The sequence below is a fragment of the Alexandromys fortis genome, unplaced genomic scaffold, assembly GCF_014885135.2.
Source record: "Alexandromys fortis isolate MF-2015 unplaced genomic scaffold, M_Fortis_MF-2015_v1.1 scaffold_211, whole genome shotgun sequence".
NCBI lineage: Eukaryota > Metazoa > Chordata > Mammalia > Rodentia > Cricetidae > Alexandromys > Alexandromys fortis.
Window position 1 is genome coordinate 110,719 of NW_026068103.1, and position 21,357 is coordinate 132,075.

At 39.1% G+C, this 21,357-nt stretch overlaps 1 protein-coding gene across 8 annotated transcripts in view; it reads left to right on the plus strand.

Moving 5' to 3' along the window:
* Positions 1-21,357, plus strand: part of Atg5 (autophagy related 5) — a 110,156-nt gene that overhangs the window by 50,624 nt on the left and 38,175 nt on the right. For 5 of the 8 annotated variants that reach the window (XM_050123943.1, XM_050123941.1, XM_050123942.1 and 2 more), the window contains exon 6: positions 15,139-15,233. The exons of 2 other annotated variants lie outside the window; for them this stretch is intronic. In XM_050123943.1, coding sequence (XP_049979900.1) covers positions 15,139-15,233 — 95 coding nt within the window. Of the gene's footprint in view, positions 1-15,138; positions 15,238-21,357 lie in introns of those variants that run through there. One more of the 8 variants, XM_050123947.1, reaches the window with a different exon arrangement.

Sequence of the window (21,357 nt, forward strand, 5' to 3'; positions counted from 1 at the left end):
CTACATGGTTGGATATACATTTTGCTCAGTATTCAGCAGTTAATGCTATTTATTGTGTTACCTACTGTGGTTTGACAGAAAATGGCCCCCACAGGGAGTGGCACTATTAGGAGGTATGGTCTTGTTGGAGGAAGTGTGTCTCTGTAGGGGTGGACTTTGAGGTCTCTTTTATGTAAGCTTCCCTCAGTGTGACAGTCAGTCGACTTCCTGTTGCCTGCAAGATGTAGGACTCTCAACTCCAACACCACATCTGCCTGCATGCCGCCATGCTTCCCGCCATGATAATGGACTGAATCATAATTGGGGCTAGTGGCCCCAATTAAATGTTTCCTTTTTAAGAGTTGCCAGGGGATTCAATGCCTTCTTTTGACTTCCATGGATACTTAAGCATGTGTGTGCTGTAATACATACTTGTCAAACAAAAATTTTGCACATGAAATAAATAACTCTTTAAAAAAAGAATTTGCTGAATGAATTTTTAAGTGAGAGTGTGTGTGTGCGTGCATGCACACTTTCCTGTTGGTATGTGTATCACATACATGCAGATGTCTGTGGAGACAGGGACATTGAACTCTGGAGTTACAGGCACGTAGCTGTGAGCCATCCACCTGATGTGCATGTCTCCAGCGCCCTTCTGATTTTCCACTCTGCTGCTACTCCGGTGTAACTGTTGAGTGCTGCTTTCCACCATCGAACCATCCAGTGTGCTGTTTTAGTTCAGGGTCACTTGGCTGAGTTTTCTCTGCCATTGAGGAATAGGTTTGGGTGGGCAGAGAAGACTTTAACCACCAAGAACTACTAGTGCAAGCAGAAGGCCTGATCAGACATTTTAGAAATTGTAATTTTATGCTGGTGTGACTTCTCCAATTATGTATAAAGTGAAAGAGAAAGCCTATTGTGTACTTGTTTTATGTCCTTTAGTTTTTAATTTTGAGTAGGTGTATAATATTTTGAACAGCTCCACTTGCCACACTGCACTCTTGTGTAGTGATATTTCATTTGTATTTTAATAACGAAAGCTTGTCTGAAAAACCAGAGAGTAAAACAGCCCCACTGGTCAGACTTACAGTCCAGGCAGAGGTAACACACCTTTAATCCTAGTAGCCATACTAGTTTGCCTAAAACACCGGGCAGTAGTGGTGCAAGCCTTTAATCCCAGCTCTAGAGAGGAATATAAAACGGGAGGAGACAGCTCTCAGACACAGTCTCATTCTGAAAATTCCTGGAGGCAAATTTCAGACTGAGGTAAGGTAAATTAGGAATGTCTTTTAAAAGGGTATTTTTTCATATAGCCAAGGAACAAAAGAAGAGAACTTTCCTAGAAGTTATTGCCGTTAATAAAATTATATAATGTCTCAGGCCTGGATACTCTTACATCCATTATCTTATGATTCCTTATAAGGATTAGATAAATGTTATCAACTTTGCAAATGAGGAAATGAATTTATCTACTAAAGAGATGGGACCAGGAATTTCAGCCTAGATAGCCTCGAATTCCAAAGTGAAGCATATTGCATCACATCTGGAGGTTGTTAACCCTGGCTACATATTGGAGTCATCTGGAAAGCTTTGAAAAAGTACTGGTGCCAGTAAGTTAGGCACTGTAATTGATATGGGAGGGTCCCCACGCTGATACTTTCAAAGGCTTCCTAGGTAATCCAAATGAGGACATAACCCAAGGAGTGTTCCAGTTCATTCTGCATTTTCAGTGACCATTAGTGTATCTTTGCTTGGAAGCATTTGTCAACTGGCAATCATCAGTGTTTCCTAATTGAAACATGAGGAATTTTTATTAGCTAAAAAGAATTTTTTATTTACATATTTATTCATTTTTGGTTTTTTGAGACAAGGTTTTTCTGTAGTTTGGAGTCTGTCCTGAAACTAGCTCTTGTAGACCAGGCTGGCCTTGAACCCACAGAGATCCGCCTGCTTCCCTAGTGCTGGAATTAAAGACCTCCACCGCTGGGCTGATAAAAAAAATATTTTATATAATATTGCAAAGATTTTACTAACCTCAGCTATAGAGATGGCTCAGAGATTAAGAGTAATGGTTGCTCTTCCAGAGAACCATAGTTTGATTCCCAGCACCAAATGATGGTTCGAAACCACAGTAATTCCTATTCTAGGTGACCCTTCACTCTCCTCTGGTCTCTGCAGATACTAGGCATGCACATGGTGACCAGACATACATGCAGGCAAATGCCTAGACACATAAAATGAAATAAAAACAATTTTAAAAAGTTACAGTGACCATAGCATGGACTATTTTTGCCTTTAGTACTTATGAAAGTTAGGGTAGATTTCTGGTTTTGTCTACTTAAGTTGCTTCATGAGTGAAATAAAATGAGTTTGATTCATTATTTAGTTTCTTTCTGGCTCTCAGAATCTCAGACATGATGCACTGTCTAAGTGGAAGAACATTTTTTTAACACATGGTGAATCAGATTTTGAGACGCCATCTGTAGTTTGAACAGGAACACATTCAGATAATCAGTCTTGGCATACACTGTACTCCAGCTCTGTAAGTCTTTTTAAGACTTCCATTCTATTTATCTATTTATTTTGCTGGGCGTGATTGCCCAAGCCTTGAATGCCAGCACTCATGTACATAGCCACATACATATCCACAAGCATACACTTTGAAAAATAAATCAGCCAGGTGTGTTGGCACATGCCCTTAAAACAGCACTTGGGAAGCAGAGGCAAGTGGAAATATGGTTATGTTTATGGGTATGTATGTGGATATGTACCAGTACTCGTGTGGGTAAGTGCCCACGGTGGGTAGAAAGGAGGTTGGATCCCTAGGGCCTAGAGTTCAGGTGGTGAACACATTTGACATTTTCTGGGGCGGGGAATACTGTGACTTAGAGTTTAGTAAGTAAGCAAGTTAGTGTGAATGGCTGACTGAATGAATGAATGCATGCATGAGCGCATGAGTGAGGTGCTAGGTGATTTCTGGGGAATGTAGGAGCAGCAGAGCTTTACTAGGAGAGGAAAGGGGTGAGATATGGGGAAAGGTGCTTCGTTACTAACTATAGATTCCTACTTCTAGAACTGGGCAGGGACCCATCTACCCCAGTTGTAGGCAAAGAGGTCTGGTTGTTTTTAAACAGTGATTCTTAGGACTGGGTGGATAAGCTTCCTCAGCAAAATGCTTCTCTTGAGATCATAAGGTGTAGCGAGTCTTTTTCTGTCCCATCAGCTAGCTCCCAAATAAACAACACAGAGACTTCTTTTTAATTATGAAAGCTCAGGCAGTAGCTTAGACTTGTTTCTGACTAGCTCTTATAACTTAAATTAACCCATTTCTATTACATACTCATTTCTATTAATTGCATAATGCCTCATGCTTCATGGTTTGTTACCTCATCTCCTACATGTCATGCTTACTCGTTTCCAGCTGGCGACTCTTACCTTTTTCATCCCAGCATTCTCTCTCTAGCCCAAAAATTCTGCCTGGCTATTGATCATTAAGCTTTTAATTAAACCAATCACAGTGACATACCTTCACATAGTGTAAAAGAATATTCTACAACATTTCCCCCTTTTATCTAAATAAAGAAGGTTTTAACTCTAACATAATAAAACTATAAACAATAAGAAGAATTATCAGGTCAGAATTACATTTACAATATCCAGTTCATTTGTATTTGGCAAATTTAGAGAAAATACTCCATTACCTATATTCTCCTGAAGAGTCCAAACTTTTGTGCTTAATTTATCCTCTATCATAACTAAGGAAAACTGTAACTGACTAGCCTTCAATTTCTATCAAAGATCACAGAAGGATATATTATTACCTGAGTAAACAGAAAGTTCAGTGCAATTACTTCTAAAAATAAACAATAGCAGAGGCTTCTGGCTACCTGTACTGTCACCCCCAAGGGTCCTCTGTAGTGTTTGAGGCATGATCTTTGGCTTCCAGGCCTAGAATATCTGACTGACTTTTCTATGAGCAGGAATTTTGACAATCCTCCCACCTTGTCTTGGCAAAGTTCAACCGTTGTTTTCCTGTGTATCCTGCATGATGGCAGACTTTTCTGTGTAGCAGGAATTTTTAATTACTGCCCTGCCTTATTTTGGTAGAGTTCAGCAGTCTTTTTCCTTTGTGTCCTGCTTGTCCACTTTTTGTACAGCATACTGTCAGCAGTCAAGACAAGAACAGTTTCTTACCCAAATGGTTAGTTTTGCCACATTGAAAACAAACTCCATATGGAGTTTCTTCGGTGCCCATCATTTTTTTCTGAAGTAAATTGGTGCTACAAAGAGCAGACATGTTTCACTGTCATGAGAAGCCCTAAATAAAAAAAAAAAAAAATTTAAATGCCATATCCTGTAGGTCATTAAAGACCATCTATCTATATAAAATATATCTGTTTGACCTTGGAAACATACCTAGCATTACTATAAGTTTGATGTAATAGGTGGCTAACTAATAATCTGCATTTTTATTATCCTAAATTGTTTGTAATGATAACTGTCAAAGACTAGAAATTTTATATTACATTGTTAAATGAGCTGCATAAGTACAGTAACTTAAACAAGAGTAGAAACGTGTAGTAAGTATGTTCTAACAAAAATAATCTTAAATTTGTATCAGTATACAAAATCCATATCATTTTAAAATATTTGAGGTCAGTATTTGCTTTTTTAGTTTGAAAGTAGATAGAATAATCTACTCTCTCATCCTTTCATTTCTGTATACTCATTTTTCTTTTCAGAACAAGATCTGTGAATCTCATTTCCTTTGCTTAATATCCTCCCTGACAATGACCAATAACAACTTGTAACCAGCCCCCCTAAACAATGCACCAAATGACCAAAAAAACACTCATCTTATCTCTTGGAATGTGGGTGTTGTGTTCTCTAGACTGCTTCCTGCTGTCTGAGGACCCTAGAGCATCTTTATCAGACCCTGAGAAAATTAGAATAGTGGTCAAATACTAGAATAGCCTGTGAGATCAGACCATCTCATCCAGCAACCTTGAAGCTGTTCTAGATGCAGAACTCTGAGGAAACTGCAACATAGGCACTCTGAGAGACTTCATCACTACCTGAGTTACCATTTCCATTGGTGTCTGGTCCACTTGTTCTGAAAACACATAAGCTTTCTTCCCCTTCACCCCCACCCCAAGACAAAGTTTCTCTCTGTATCTTTGAAGTCTGTCCTGGAACTAGCTCTTGTAAAACAGGCTGACCTCAGACTCACAGAGATTCACCTGCCTCTGCCTCCGAGTGCTGGGATTAAAGGCGTGTGCCAATACCAACCAACTTTAAAAAAAAAAAAAAAAACCATAAACTTTCCAAAATAACATATATATCTGCATTAACACAAGTATGGACTGCGCAGTGTGCATAACACAGCCAACGATAATTTTTTGTTTTACATTTGAACAGGTAAAATATGCATCATCTGTCTTGTAGTTTTTCTAGGTTTCTTTATTTATGTCTATAGCCAAGATTTTCAGGGGGATTTTCCCTGGTCAAATATGATCTCTATCAATCTTGAACACCACAGCCTTTCATTTCCTGGGGAAACAAAAGCATAACCTCGTCCCCAAAGTAATATATTTTTTTGAGTTCCATTTTAAAGTTAACACATTCTTAAAATTTCTAGGATGGTTTATTTCAGTAGTCCCTTTCACTATCCCATGTCTCCCAGCAGCTTTTCCTTGCTTAGCAGCAATCAAAAAATTCAAAGACAACACAGTAACATACAGAATCCAGACTCCCTATGTATTCATCATCACTACATGGCATATTCCTTTTTGTCTTCAGATTATTTTCTTGGTTTCTTATTAACTATTTTTTCTATTAACTGTTTATACCATTGTCTTATTTTTGAAGCCTATGCACATTTTTTAAACACTGTAACCTGTTTAAATATTTTTTTCTTGTCTGGATCTGCTTTACTATGTATTTGTAATCTTTTCTATCTGCATGAGCAAAACCTTAAAATATCACACACCTTTGTTCATGCCACTCTGGTGGCTCAAGCAGCAGTGGGAGACACATCTGTGAACTGCAGCCCACATGAGACACTACAGGACTAAGAAGTCGTGCTTGACTCCACTTTTGTGTGTTTGGAAACTTTTTAAAGCTTTCTCTGGTCTTAAGTGGAAATATGTACCTAGAAGTAGGTAGTGAGTCTTTCTCTGTCCTGCCTGTCAGCTCCCAAATAACCACATAGAGACTTAATAGTTAGCTCTTATAAGTTAAAATAACTATTAATTTACATACTGCTCATGACTTGTTACCTCATCTCCTACATGTTATGCTTCCTCCACATCCAGTGGTGACTCCCCTTCTTCTTCCCCACATTCTCTCTGCCCCAGAAATTATCCTTGGCTATTGGTCGTTTAGATTTTAATTAAACCAATCACAGTTACGTATCTTCACACAGTGTAAAGGAATATGCCACAACAATGAGGACTTGAGTTTGATATCCAGAACCCATGTCAACATCTAGGCATGGTGATTTGTACTTAGGATTCCAGCACCAGACAGGCCTGACTCTGGTGGTAAGAGACCTTGTCTCAAAACAAAATTGTTCTCTGGTTTCTACACACATATGCATAGCCCACACATACATGCATAAAGACAAACATGCACACACATGTGCATACACAAAAAGAATGTTTTCAAAAAGGATTCTTATACTTAAAATCATGTTATTAAAGTGTATCATTACATTTTTATAACCTGCTAGGAAAATATTTGGAAAATGGTTTATGTTTGCAAACAACACTGTGTGGTGTGTGTTACAGATAACTCGGGAGGTAGGAACTAGTTAGGAGGCTGTTGAGTGGTGGAGGAGAGAAATGAAAGTGGTAATAGTAAGCACAAGTACAAAGTCAACTTCTTGTTTATTTTTTGCTTTCTTTGGAAGAGGATAGGACAAGTTTCTACTATCAGGCTCAGGTTGGGCTAGAAATCAGTACAGTCCTCCTCCTCAGCCTTGCACTAACTAGAACTGTAGGCATGATCCACCATGCAAGGTTTATAAGCTGATATGTTCTGGATAAGCATTGTTTTTTGAATTTTATTTTAATCTTTGACAAGTGTATATAAGAAACATTGTTACTCTGAGTTTAATATAAAGATATCTGGTTACAGGTTCTCATAACACTGGCATTTTTTGTTTTTATAAAATCCTATTGTTAGGATTTTTGCAAACGAGGAGTACCTTGGCAGACTGATTGGGTCCAAGGAATGCCACAATGATCACACTACACAACAGATCTCACAAAAGAGTTTTGTTGGGAAGATAGGGCAAAAGGCTGCCTCTGAGTGGGGATGAAAGAGAGAGAGCACAGGGATGAGGGGTGCGTGGTGACAGGGACCTTTTAAAGGGGTATAATGCATTGCATAGGGAAAATATGCAACTCATGGAGACAGTGGATATGTGTCGCATTTGATGGCAGGTAATAGTGTGGCTGCCGAGGTGAAGGTGTGCTGGATCACCTGGTTTCTAACATTCCTCCCTTTCATTTGTTACAAAAGGTGAGGAAATAGGAAGAGGTGATGGTGAGGCAGGAATCATGGTGTTATGCTCTTTAGACTGCTTTCTGTTGTCTGGGGATATCAACATTTTGGGAGACTGTTCTGGAAGATCAGGCTGTTTCACTGCTGTTGAAGCTGTGTGGGACCATCTGGGATTAGGTATGTGCAGGCGGTAATTGGAGCAATTTTGTAAGCTAGCCACTATGCAGCTCTCTGTGCTGCAGCTTTTGAGGGAACACCTGAAGCTGGCAGGTTACTAACACAGATATATTATGGAAGAGGGTAAAGTTAAGGAGTTTAAGGGAAGGTTTTTTTTTTCCTTAGGTGTACATTTGAAACTTTTAGGCCCATGGTCGTGGTAGTTGTTGGAGGGAAGTCCTAAGACCAGGGAAAGGAGAGCGGGATAGATTCTTAATCAGGAATGAGTAGAATAGACAGGTGGGAAAACAGGCTTTAATTGACAATACATATCTGGAGTCCATTTGACCTGTGAGATCTGGATTTCCTGATGAGGCAAAAGTTTCAGATATGTTCGCATTACCACTATTTGTGACCTTTAATAAAATCCTGTCTGTAGAAAAGGGCTTTGAGTCATAGTAGAAGTTTGGAGACCCAAACTGATTTTGGGTTAAAAGCATGAACACTATTTCCTCCCTCCAGAAGATAGGATGGGGTGTACAGAGATTAGACAGATATGCTTAGCTCTTTTAAGTCTAGACTTAGAAGACAGCCAGCAGAGATTCAAAATCTTGAGCTTGTGACCATGGTAATAGTAGTCAGTGATTACCAGATAGATTTATAGCTTATCAGAACTCTGTTGGTTAATGTTAGAACTCTGAATAGAACAATGGCATAGACAGAGGAAGAGATCTGAAACATTTTTCATTTTTATATACTGTAAGTAAGTCACTTCCTTATACTTTTATAAATTGTATTTGCATACCTTCAAATACCTTCTTAGACCCTAAAACATTTTCTTAGCTCCTTACAACTTAATCTTTTATATCCTCAGACCTTAAATAAACTTTGTGCCTTTTCTATCCAATCATTCACCGTGAGGCACAGATGATTGATTCCTAAGAGCAGTCATTGTAAAGCGAGTTCCTTTTTAAAAGAATAGTAAAGTTACATTGACATTTGTTTTGTGAGTTTATCTCTTTTTAGAGTCTGGTAGCAAGGTAAATTGTGTCTAGACCTAGTAGAAGATCTTGGAAAGTGAGGTATGAGTCCTAGTTTTTATATATGAAGAGACCTGAGAAGGCAGCTGAGATCTTGGTTGCTGCTGTTAAATTGACAGAGCTATCATTAGCCTAGCTGTAGACATTGTCAGAGATCTGAAGATAAATTTCACCGGAATAAGCAGGAAGTACAGACCAAGCAGCTTTGAATCTTATTAAAAATGACAGCGACTTATTGGCTGCCTGAACAATCACCTTAGATTCCTCTGTGGTCTGAGGGGGCAAATGCTCTAGGGCATCAGTCTTGAGCTGCCAGGCCAGACTTTTCTGTGAAATAGGAACTTGGGGGACAAGCCTACCTTGTCTAAGCAAAGAAGGGCAATCAACTCCCCCGTGTCCTGCTTGTCTACAGCCTGAACAGGGTCCTGGTGGTGGGCAAGGTGAAGGGCAATTTTTTTACCCAGTGGCCTGCTTTGCCACATTTAAAGCAAACTCCAGGCAAAGTTCTTCTTTAGGGCTACTGCCAGGAACTGGCACTTCTATCACAGGAAGCTTTTTTTTTTTACTACTATTATCAAACATTTTAAATGTCATATTCAGCCAATGTCTGAAGAGTTTGAGGACCATGTATTATAATATATTAAATATATCTAAGCTAAACAAACTGCTTGTTTCTACTTGCTTGTTTTACACTTAACTTTGAAAACATACACAGGAGACTAAGCTTGTTCCTTACCATGACTACAAGTGTAGTTCTGAACACATCTGATCGTCTATAAGTTAACTGACCACTTGCATGTCTTAATTATTCTTAACATTTTACAAGCTAGTAGTTTTCATAAGACTAGGACTTGGCATTTGATCCCTGTTATATTTAGCCTTAAAAATAACAATTTTTGAATTGACATTCTCTTTTTATCGAAATAAAACTTTTAATCATAGATCCAGTCCATATGGAAACTTTATTGATCTGTTATAGAACACTGCAGCTTTTTGTATGTTGTAGTTTTTATCCAAGTAGGTAAAGATTAAAGTGAACAAAAGACAAAGGTAGACAGGTTTCTGTTAACCTGAGTAGACCTTAAGGATTTCTAAACCTTAATTATTGAATATACCTTATTTATCAGACATGTTGTTGCTTATCTAAATATTCTAGCAGCTTGGTGTTGAACAGTTAGCAAATTTGTAAGTAATTAGGCATACATCTAAACCAGCTTTTATTAATCTGAATAGACCTTTATTACCTTAAAATTTTATCATCATATAGTAAATTCTTAACCAGAGTTGAATCACTTGCATAGTATGTTGTAGCAAATAGAACCTTAAATTTTTGTCATCGTACAGACACCCATACCAATCCACAATATTTAGGAGACTTATTGTTTCCTTGGTCTAAAAAGAGATACAGTGATAAACAGAGAGCTCAATAGGAGTAAGAAGTTTTACACTTATTGTTCTGTGCCATGTGGTCATCTGAAGTTAAGTCACATGCTATGTGTCCTTTAACCTTAGTAATGATGACTGCCAACCGCGTGACTGCTTACATCCTGATGAGGTCATCAGCCAAGATGGAGGAGAGCCACATGGTTGCTATTTAAAACCATCTTTTTTGCTAGTAGATCTATTTTTTTAAATGAGAGTTGAATCCAAGCTACACACTCACACACATACACACACACACATACTAAACAAGAGTTGAGTCATATATATATATGTTTTCTATTGTAAACCCTTTGTTATAAATTAAAATCTTTTGTTTTGTTTTTTGAGAGCAAAGTACAGAGAAACCTTAGAGACAAAAGATTTTAGAGTGGGAAGTAGAACCTTAGAAGAGACTTGGAAGTATAGAACAGAGTGAGTTTAGATAGAAGAGATTTGGGGAGCATTTGCTTATGCAGTTGTTATAATCTGTGAGAATTTGGAAGTCATGTGTGCCAAATTTTGGACATTGATCTGTATTGAGGCCAGGCTGCTGTAATCAAATATGAGTTCATAGAGGAAAGAAGAGTGGATCACAAAGCAAAAGACTGTGGGTGTGTTTTTAGAAGCTCTACAGAGCTTAGAGCTGAAGCTGCAGGACTGCATGGAGCCAGAGATATCAAAGAGACTGAAGAGGAAAAGGGAGGGAGTAAGTTCTTTAGTGAAGAGACCCATAGGTGTGCAGAAAAGGCCAGAGCCAAGAGAAAAGATTGCTCACATGGTAGGAGGCCCAAGGCCATAGAAGCTGTATCCAGGAGCCAGAGAAACATGACATAGAATAAGGGGAGGAATGGCTAAGGGACAAGGAGGAACTACCAGGACTGAGAAGCAGGTAGGTATCTATGTGGAGGGAAGAGCAAGCAGAGGGAAGCAGCAGCTAAAGAAACAGAAGCTTGTAGGCTGGCTTTTTGTTTTGTTGTTTTTTCTGTCTTTCCTGCCAGCTCCCAAATAACCACACAGACTTTTTTTTTTTAATTATGGAAGTTTGATCATAGCTTAGACTTGTTACTAACTAGCTTTTACCACTTAAATTAACCCATTTTTATCAATCTACTTTTTGTCTCGTGGTTTTATTAACTTTACTCTGTACCGTCCATGCTACTTCCTTCCTGGCAACCCCTCCCTTCTTCCCAGCATTCTCTGTCTGACTCTCCCACCTATACTTTCTGCCTAGCTAATGTCTGTTTAGCTTTTATTTAAATCAGTCAAAAGGCACCTTGGCAAAAACAGATCTTCACAGTGTACAAAAAGATTATTATACAACAGAAACTGAATTGGACTCAAGAATTTAGAATGAAATTCATGAACAGTCTGTACAGACCTATTAGATCAGCAGCTTGGGTCAGACCTGGTATTGTAAGAGGGGATGGGTGTGTGCACACTGTGGCTGTCTTGCCCTTTACCCTCCCCCCAGCTAGGTCCAGCTCTGGCTTCCACTTTGCAACAAACTTACAAATTCATCAACCATAACTTAAAGACAGAACATTTACCTAGTGTGTCCCAGAAACCAACAGAACTTCCACCTTCCTGGTGAAAGGAAGAGTACCTTGGTGGATCAGAGCCAAGGTAAACTACTAAGTCACACCATGAAACAGACCTGATGAAAGTGATTTTGGGGGAGTTAGGGGAAGCAAAAGGTTGCCTTTGAGTGGGGGAGGGAGAGAGAGAGAGAGAGAGAGAGAGAGAGAGAGAGAGAGAGAGAGAGCGCACTAGCATAGGGCCATGGTAGTGGGGACCTTTTAAATGGGTATAATGCATGGACATGGGGAAAATACTCAACTCTTGGAGACAGTAGAAATGTGTCACCCTTGGCAGCAGGTGATGATGTGGCTGTTTGGCGCTGAGTCGCTGAAGGCAGGCAGGAGGGAACACCTGGTTTCCAACACTTACAAAGAGTCACTATTAGTTATGAGGAAACTATAATGCTACTTAGGGATGGGAGAGGAAAGACTTAATGTGGAGCCCTTTCCCGAGACTGGGATTCAACCTCAACTGGGAAGTCTAGTTAACACACTGAATTAAAGAAGCTTGCTCCTTGGACCAGGCCAGAGTGAATCTGTAATCCACATAGCCAGGATAATGTGGAGAACAGCTGATTAACAATAAGTGTCAGGACACATGGGAGCCAGAAAGGACTAGCCCTCTTTGGGGCCTTCACTGTGTTTATAGGCAGGAAGCTTTCTGTGTTCTGACTTCTGTATTCCTAAGAAAAATGTACAGCTGGGCATATATGGTGGGAATGACATCCTACTTTGCTGCCTCTTCCCCAATGACATTGACCCATCTTGGGAACTACAGAAGAGTCTTTTGCTTTGGAATCTCAGCACGCTTTGCTAAGAAATCTCTAAGTAGTTGAAATTGTGAAGACTTGGAAAGGATTTGAGCCCATATTGTAGTGCACATGCTGAAGGACGAATTGGAAGTGAGGGTGTGTGGTGCGACTTTCTCTTTGTTTATATACTTTATGCCTTGGAGGTCTTTCCAGAAACTTTGTACTCACCCTCTTTCAGTTTTCCTTCCATTGGCATTTTGGGTCAACATAGTTGTTTGGCAGAGCTGTCCTGTGTATTGTACTGTGTAGCAATTTTCCTGGCTTCCATCCACTAATTGCTAGGCACTCAGACAAGTTTTGACAACCAATAATGTCTCCAGACAATTACCCAATCTCCCCCGTGGTCTTAAATCTTTCCTAGCTGAGAATTAGCCTGTTTTCTGTTTGGGTTTTTAACCCTTTACTCTTCTGGTGGAATCCATGTAAATCTATTTTAATAAAGGTTTGTTTGGGGGATTTGTTTTGCAAGTCTTGAAATGGGATCTTGGTATGATGTGCTGGCTGGCCTGGACATTGCAATATAGATTAGGATGTCCAGAAACCTTTACCTCCCAAGTGCTGGGATCACAGATATGTGACACCACACCCAGCTCTGCTGGAAGGTTTTTTGTTTATTTGTGATAGGATCTCAAGTAGCCTCAGATGTCCTCAAACACACTATGTAGCCAAGATTGGCCTTAAACTCTAAATCATCCTGCCTCCACCTCCCATGTGTTTTAATTATGAAAGTATATCATCATGCTTGAGTTTGATCCCTGGAACCCATGGGAGAAGGAGAGAACATAACCCCAAAAGTTGTCCTCTGACCTCCCATGTGCAGTGTGGCATGTGTGCATGTACAAACACGCACACACACACACACAGAGCACACATCATACACAGTAATAAAATAAAACAAATAAAAACTTTGGCCATTTATCCAGAGAAATCTCCAGATACAGAAATGGCCAGCAAGCACATGGAAAGAAACTCATTGTTAGTCATTAGAGAAACGCAAATAAAAATCACATTGAGTTACTGTCTCATACTAGCTGAGGTGAATATATCAAAAAAAAAAATGGCCAGGTGATGGTGGTACACACCTTTAATCCCAGCAATTGAGAGGCAGAGACAGGTGGGTCTCTATGAATTTGAGACCAGCTAAGGCTGCATATAAGACTGTCTCAATAAATAAATAAATAAATAAATAAATAAATAAATAAATAAATAAATAAATTCTCAAAAATAAATGAATGAATGAATGAATAAAATGATTAGTGCTGGCAGGGGCAAACATGGATTAGAACTTCTTGACATTATTGGTAGGAATGGACAATGGTTCAGTTACTTTGGAAAACAGTTTGTCATTTCCTCAAAACATTTACCATGTTAACAGTTAAATAGCCTTGCCATAAAATGCAGGAATTTTATTTTTAGGTCTAACAAGAGAATTAAAAACATATTCATACAAAATGTGTACACTGATATTCTTAGTAATGTGATTTATGATAGCCAAAAGTAGAAATGACTCAAATATTTGTAAGTTAGCAAAATCTTATAACTCTATATCATTGAATGCTTATTCGATCATAAACAAAACTTTTGTACATGGTACAGAATGAACTTTGAAAACTTCATATTGTGCACATGCACACATACAGAGCAAATGCAAAGGACCACATACTGTATGATTGCATTTACAATGAATGTTCTGACCGCTGAATGTATTTAGAGACTGTAGATTTTTATGATCTGCAAATTATTATAACTTAGTAATGTTGCAATTCAACCTGAAAAAAAATTTAAATCGTGATCAGTATAAAATTAAGGTGCAATTGATAATTTGCACATGCACTTCTGTGTTTTGTTTCCACCCACCCTCTCCCATGTGCTGTGAGTTGAGCCAAGAGCTTTGTACCTATTAGGCGAGCCAAGTCTACCAGGGGATTATATTCCTCCTCGACCTCTCTCTGTGTGTCTCTGTGTTTCTGTGTGTGTGTGTGTGTGTGTGTGTGTGTGTGTGTGTGTGTGTGTGTGTTTGTGTGTGTGCGTCTGTGCACACGTGGAGACCCAAGGACACTCCCAGTGTCAGGAAAGCCTCTGCCTTACCTGGAGACAAAGTCCTTCATTTCCTGTAGCCTGCCAATTAGGCTAGGTGCCTGACTGGGACTCAGTGTCTCTTTCTCTCCAGTGCTGGGTTGCAAGTAGGCACCACAATGCCTGACATATTTACGCAGGTTCTAGGAGTTTGAACTCAACTCTCATTGCTTTCAAGGCAGATGTTGCCCCAGCACCAGGTACCACATTTCTTTCGGAAGCTCTTCTGTATTGTTGTTTCTCCATAAGTGCTGGCTGATATTTAAATTGTGCAGATTTGTTCTAATATAGATTATCAGCAGAAGCTAAATGAAGAGTCATGCTGTTATCACTGCTGGTCTCTGCCTTGGTAACACAAGTAATCACTTCCCTGTATAGGGTTTCTCTTGAGAGAAAAACTGTTATTAATTTCATACCTTGCTTTATGTTAATATTAAGAGAAATAATTTGTAAACCATGCCCAATTGCTTTTCAGAAACTTCTGAGAGAATGTTTAGGACTTTCATGTCTTCTTATGAGCTAGTCTACTAATGACGTTCATTCTTAGTAACAGAATTTATATCCTTTCAGACAGATTTGACCAGTTTTGGGCCATCAACCGGAAACTCATGGAATATCCTCCAGAAGAAAATGGATTTCGTTATATCCCTTTTAGAATATATCAGGTAGGAAGTAACATTATGAAAAATACAACTTTTTAAAAGCTTTGGGCATCGTCTTAAAGCACAGTGTCTAAAACTCTTATGTCTATGTGGAAACCTCGCATCTGGCTTTGCATCCAGGTTTTGCCAAACCCTCTTTTGCTGATAGTGGAGTTGGAGATTGTGTTGCAATGTGTGGCTCTCATAGTTGCCACTGGTTATATCTAATGTACTTACTGATTCAGCCATTTGCTTCAATTTATTTGTAACCCCCTAAGTTAATATTGGTGCACATTTGAAGTCCTGTTGTCTTGCTGAGACAGAGTCTCAAGGAGCACAAACTGGCCTGGAACTTATCTAATGGAGGCAGACCTTGAACATCTACCTCTACCTTCCAAGTACTAATACTGTAGCCACCATGTCTGGTTTTATTGGAAAGCCAGAACTTTGTGCATGTTAGACAAATACTCTATCAGCTGAACTGCACCCCAAGCTCCAAAGTCTTTTGAGACAGGGTCTCCCACAGCGGTCCAGATGGCCTTGAACTTGTTATGCCCCTACCATAGCCTCCTCAGTACTGGGATTATACGGGTGTGAATAGTGATAAAACTATTTGCCTGATATATATGCCCCTACATAAAATGAACAAAGCCACACCTACGACACTGTAAGCAAACATAGCATCCTTTTCATAGTTGATTTAGTACTGCTGCTTTTCTTTCTTTTTTTATTGATTTTTGCTGTTCAGTGTGCACTGTGCTGTCTCTGATAGAAGCATGCATAAAGCATGGTTTGTGTTGACTGATGATAAACTGGTGAAGGCTCATAGACATCTCGTGCCTCCCCAGGAGGCAGTGGTCAGTGTTTGCTACTGCATCTGAAGAGAATCAGCCTAGATAGGGAGTCCTCAGTGTTGTAGACGATGTGTGTGGTCAGTCTCACAGCAAGTTTAAAAAGTCAAGATAAGATTCTGTAGAGTACTTTTTAAGAGTCCACTATGCTTGGCATATGGCAAATACTAACTGTACCTTGATGGCTTGCTGGTGTACTTGTAGGTCAGCACTACCACAGTACTAGCATACATGAGGCCTTGGATTCAGTCCCTAGCACTGTAGAAGTTGAGTCAATAGTACTTTAGAAAGCAAGGGGGTTTTTTGGTTTTTCGAGACAGGATTTCTCTGTAGCTTTGGAGACTGTCCTGGAACTAGCTCTTGTAGACCAGGCTAGTCTCGAACTCACAGAGATCCACCTGCCTCTCTGCACCGAGTGCTGGGATTGAAGGCGTGCGCCACCACCGCCTGGCAAAAGCAAGGTATTTACTGTAATGAAAAAATCATTTAATAGCAGAAATTGAAAGTGTGAGTACTCGGAGGTAGCATGGCAGGTGTTTTTCCCAAGGTTCATATTTTTCACAAAGTCAGTTTAGTTTATGCTTTCAGTCTAGAAAAATGTCCAGATTGTAAATTCTACTAACTCTTTATTTTCATTTTCGTATGCAATGAGGTCCCTAGTAATATACTGCCGGGTACCCCACCCACAACCTCACAAAGTGCCTTACTGTATGGGATGTAATTGGATAACTACCCAACAGTCTCTGAGGCCATTACCATGAGAGAGTTGCACAGCATCTTGAGCTTTGGGCCTCAGAGTGCTAATGTAAATGGTTTGCTTCTAGCCTGTCTTCTGAACTATACTACAGTTTCTTTGTTGTGAGTATCTGACATTCCTGTAGGGAAAGATGGTGCATAACATAAGGATCATAGTTGTCCCGGTAGTACAGGTGTATGAGCAGAGGCCTTCAGTTCATTTCAGGGACAGTTGTGAGATCAGCTTACTATCTCCTGCCTAATGTCACAGTATGGAAGAATTAGGTGTGGAGAGGAGGGAGGGAGGAGGTTGTTGTTTCGGAGATAGGGTTTGCTTTGTAGACTAGACTAGACTGACCCCGAAAGCTCACAGGCTTCCTTGTAGTGGCCTTTCAGGTGTGCATTACTGCCTGAGCTTGAGAGAATGGTTTTTATAAATTCTGTCATCAGATAGAAAGTGGGAACTTAGAGAGTTCTCAGAACTGGCTCCACTAGACCTGGCTGCCAGATGGAGGCTGAAAGCCCAGCTTCCTGTAGGCCCTTTCCTGTGTGGGGGCAGGGGAAGAGCAGGAGACCTAATGGTTTCTAAGTTGCTTTACAAGCTTTTCTTCCATTCCATTTTGGTTCTGATTTGAGTCTGAATAAAGTTTGTGTGGTATGTAAGTAAATACCAATGTTTTAGATTTATAGTTCTTGATAATTTATTGTCTTTGCTCTCCTCATTTTTCTCTTGCATTTTTAAGTCTCCTTTTATGCCCTAGCCAAAGGGAAATGAGGCTCCATTTCTTTTTCCTAATTATATTCTAGTAGTAGCATCAGATTTGGACTTCGAGTTTCTGATTGCCTGTGTGACTGTAATAGTCTGTTTATTAGGTGCAGCTGTTATGTATGCAACATTTTAGTTAACACAATCTAAATATCACACACACACGCAAACATATACATACGAGACCTTACATTAGTAAGAACATTTAAGGAAAGCCCAGAAACCTGCGTTAAATAAACAAATGAAGAGTAATTTTTTACTAAAATTTTAGTTGACTCTGAAGGGACTCATGTCACTTCCGTGGGATAGTACAAATGAAATGTAGAGTTAGCACCCAGACCTTGCTCTGATATGTCAACAAATTATTTGCAAATTAAATTTATCCTACTTATATAACATAATTATCACAATGAATGAAATAATTTGAATGCAGCTTGTCCAGGTGAGACAACAGGAATCTAAAATTCTGTGACTGGTGCTATTTCATATCCTCAACTACTGTAATGTTTATTTAGATGCTATTTCTTTTTCGTATGTGATGGCGTTCATCATGGACTCAGAATGAGTACAGTCAAGTGACAGAATTTTATGGTAAAGTCAGATTCATCCAGAATTCTCTAGCATTGTTACAGACTATGCTTCTGTCATTTACATAGTAGTCAGTGCGTGAGTTTCAGGTCTGTGTTCCTGAACTCCAGGTGCTTCAGTATGAGGCAGTATTCTAGAAATGAGGTTAATGGCAAGAGGTGTTTCCGACATGTAACCAAAATGTTATCTCGAATTACACACATAAACAGATGGTGACTAATGAGGCTCCCCACCAAGAAGCTTTGTAAAATGGCCATGAAATCTATGAGTGTTGGAGCTTGTGTTAAAACCTCTAGACATTCATGTTTATACTTTGCAGTTAGGCATGTTGTGAGGATACCATGTCTTCTCAGGAAGCCACAGTATATCTAACTGTTTCTCTGCCAGTGGAGTTGAATAAGAAAACTCTGATTTGCCTTATGTGGCATGTTCCATCCTGAGCTGTGAACTGGAGAGTCAGGAGGATAGTATTATATTATATTGAGCTGATGTTACACTACACTGTTTATTAAAACCTTTAATCAAAAGGTTAAAGGAAGCTAAGGAGCTAAGTGTGCAGACAGTAGAAAACTGCAGGTGTGAGCTCCATGAAGAGGAGCCTATCCTATCAGTAAGTCAGATGCCAGTGGGTAGGTTGGGTCTGTCTTCTGGGAGGGCAGAAAAGACCTCTGTAAGGAAGTGATGCATCCCAAAATTGAGCAGAGGAGGTAGGCTTGGGATATACAAAGAGACATGAGGACTTGTAGGCAAAAGAGACACAGATTTGGGCAGAAGTTCTGTTTATCGTGGACATCAAAAGAAAGAATTAGGCAAGGAATAAGGCTGCAAAGGAAAGAAAGGGTTACTGCATTGGGGAGGGGAGTCTTAAGAGGTAGCTAATAGTCTGAATAGCTGTTAATCATGGTTCGGCATCCTTTAGTCATTTTGTTTGCAGCTTGCTTGAGACTCTTCTTAAGAATAATATAACTATGTTGTTTTAAGTTTTAAACAATAAAGAGGGATTGGTAACTAGTGTCTGGTTTCTTGGGAAGTTTAAATGATTTCTGCTTGTCTTTATCAGCTGTAAAAGTAAAACAGAGTTTAAATATAGTTTGTCAGTGTTTCATAACCACCAGAACTCCCCTCCCCTCCCATTATTCCAGCATAAAGTCATTTTACTAATCACTAAAGCTTCAATAATGTTTTAATTTAATAGAGAGATTTGCTTTCCAGTTTTACTTAAGAAAATCTACTTAACTTCTATTGTAATGCACTGAAACGTTTAAGAATGTAATAGCTAAGGGATCTCCGAGAACATGATTTTATTTGGAAAGTGAATTTACTGGGACTAATTTGTTACTTCCTAAGCTGAGGAGGGGCCAGATGTCAGACGCTGCTGTATTTTCTGAAGTTTCTAATAGAAAGGTGAGAGAGGCAATGGCAGTGCCTCTTACGGTTCTTCTCCATGGTTGCTGCATCGTGGTAAAAGAGTTATATTCCTGGTCCCTTACTGTCTTTATTTTGGCTGGCATTTTGTCATTACCTCTAACCAAAAGGCTAGAGACAAAGAAGATGGACTTACTGATTAGTAAATTAACTTTAGTTTTAATTCATTTCCAAAGAATATATATTGTCATTTGTAATACATTTTGATTGTGCTTGTGGGCTGTAATTTGTTTTCTCTTAGTATAAACTAGCCTTTACCCACAAGCCTCTTCTACTTTATGTTAAAGTAATCCGACTACTAGAATATATTTCTGGATGCTCCATATACTTTTCTTCAGTATTCTGATTCATTTTTTATTTTTGCTTGCAATATTTTTTAATATTTGTTTTATGTGTTTGTGTGTTTGCTTGCATGTATGTGTGTGCAGTGTGTTCATACCTGGTGAGGACATAGAGATCTGGGTCTGGGGCTATAGGCCGTTATGAACACAGGTCCTCTGAACGAATAGCCATGCTCTTAGCTGCTGAGCCAGCATTCCAGTACCATCCTCGCCTCTTCCTTCCCCCATTATTTTTATTTAATTTTAGCTTTCAATTTTTACTTAACTGTGGCTCAACTTACATTTTCATTTGCTTGGTAGGGTAAGGGTAGTCTCCTGTAGCCTAGGCTGGCCTTGAACTCACTGTGTACTAGTAGTTCAGGCTGGCCTTGAACTCACTGTGTACTAGTAGTTCAGGCTGGCCTTGAACTCATCTTCATCAGTGTTGTAATTGTAGACCTGAGCCAGTATGCTCAGCTCTATTTCTTTAGCTTTGTAATTACTATTTACTAAAAATGTTTAACTACTTTCCTTTAATTATTTTTGTAGTGTTTTTCTTTATTCCTTTTTACAATGAATAGTTCCGTTTAAAGTTCTTATCTAGCATGTCCAGTTTCTATTTCCTTATTTTCTTTATGTGTTGTAATTTATGTGGTCATCTGACAATTTCAAAAGATTATTTAACTTACTGTAATGAGTTCATCTCCGTGTGTGTGTGTGTGTGTGTGTGTGTGTGTGTGTGTGTTCCATGCCTAAAGTGTGCGAAAAAAAAAAAACAATGTACAAACTGGCTTTACTTTTTATATGAAGATATCGTCTAAACTAGCCTCAGGATGGGAATTTGGAGTCAGCACAGAGCTTCTTTTGTGAGTGCAGTTCTCTTCTGTCTTATTTGTTCTGGATTGCCATTGGATGTTTGGGGCTTTCATACCCTTTCAATTTCTTGTTCCTAGATTTTCCTATTCAATGTTTTGGTTAACTTGTTATTAATGTTGTCTTCTAGTAGCTATGATGTTTTAAAACTGCTAGTGATTTTTCTTTAAATGTTTATGGATATAAAATTGTTTTCACTGAGTGATCTCTCTGACCAGATAAACCGTAGACAGACAAGTCAAATGACTGTTTTCTGAAAAAGACCTCCAACCACATTCTGGCACTTGTTCAGTGACACAGCTGCGGCAATCCAGACTAAGGATGTGTGCAGTCTACTGGAAAGTGTTTGGCATGAGTAGAATCATGGAAAGCTAAAAAGTGATAAAGGTTTTTCTTGGAACAGAGGTTCCCCCTGAGTTGTTGCAAGCCATTGGCTCTTTTGTTTGTTTACTTTAAACCAGTTAATTTTACAACACATTGTCAGTGTTTAGTTTCTTCTATTGTTATGTTAAGAACCCTGACAATAGCATCTTCCATGAAGGAGAATCTCTCTCTCTCTCTCTCTCTCTCTCTCTCTCTCTCTCTCTCTC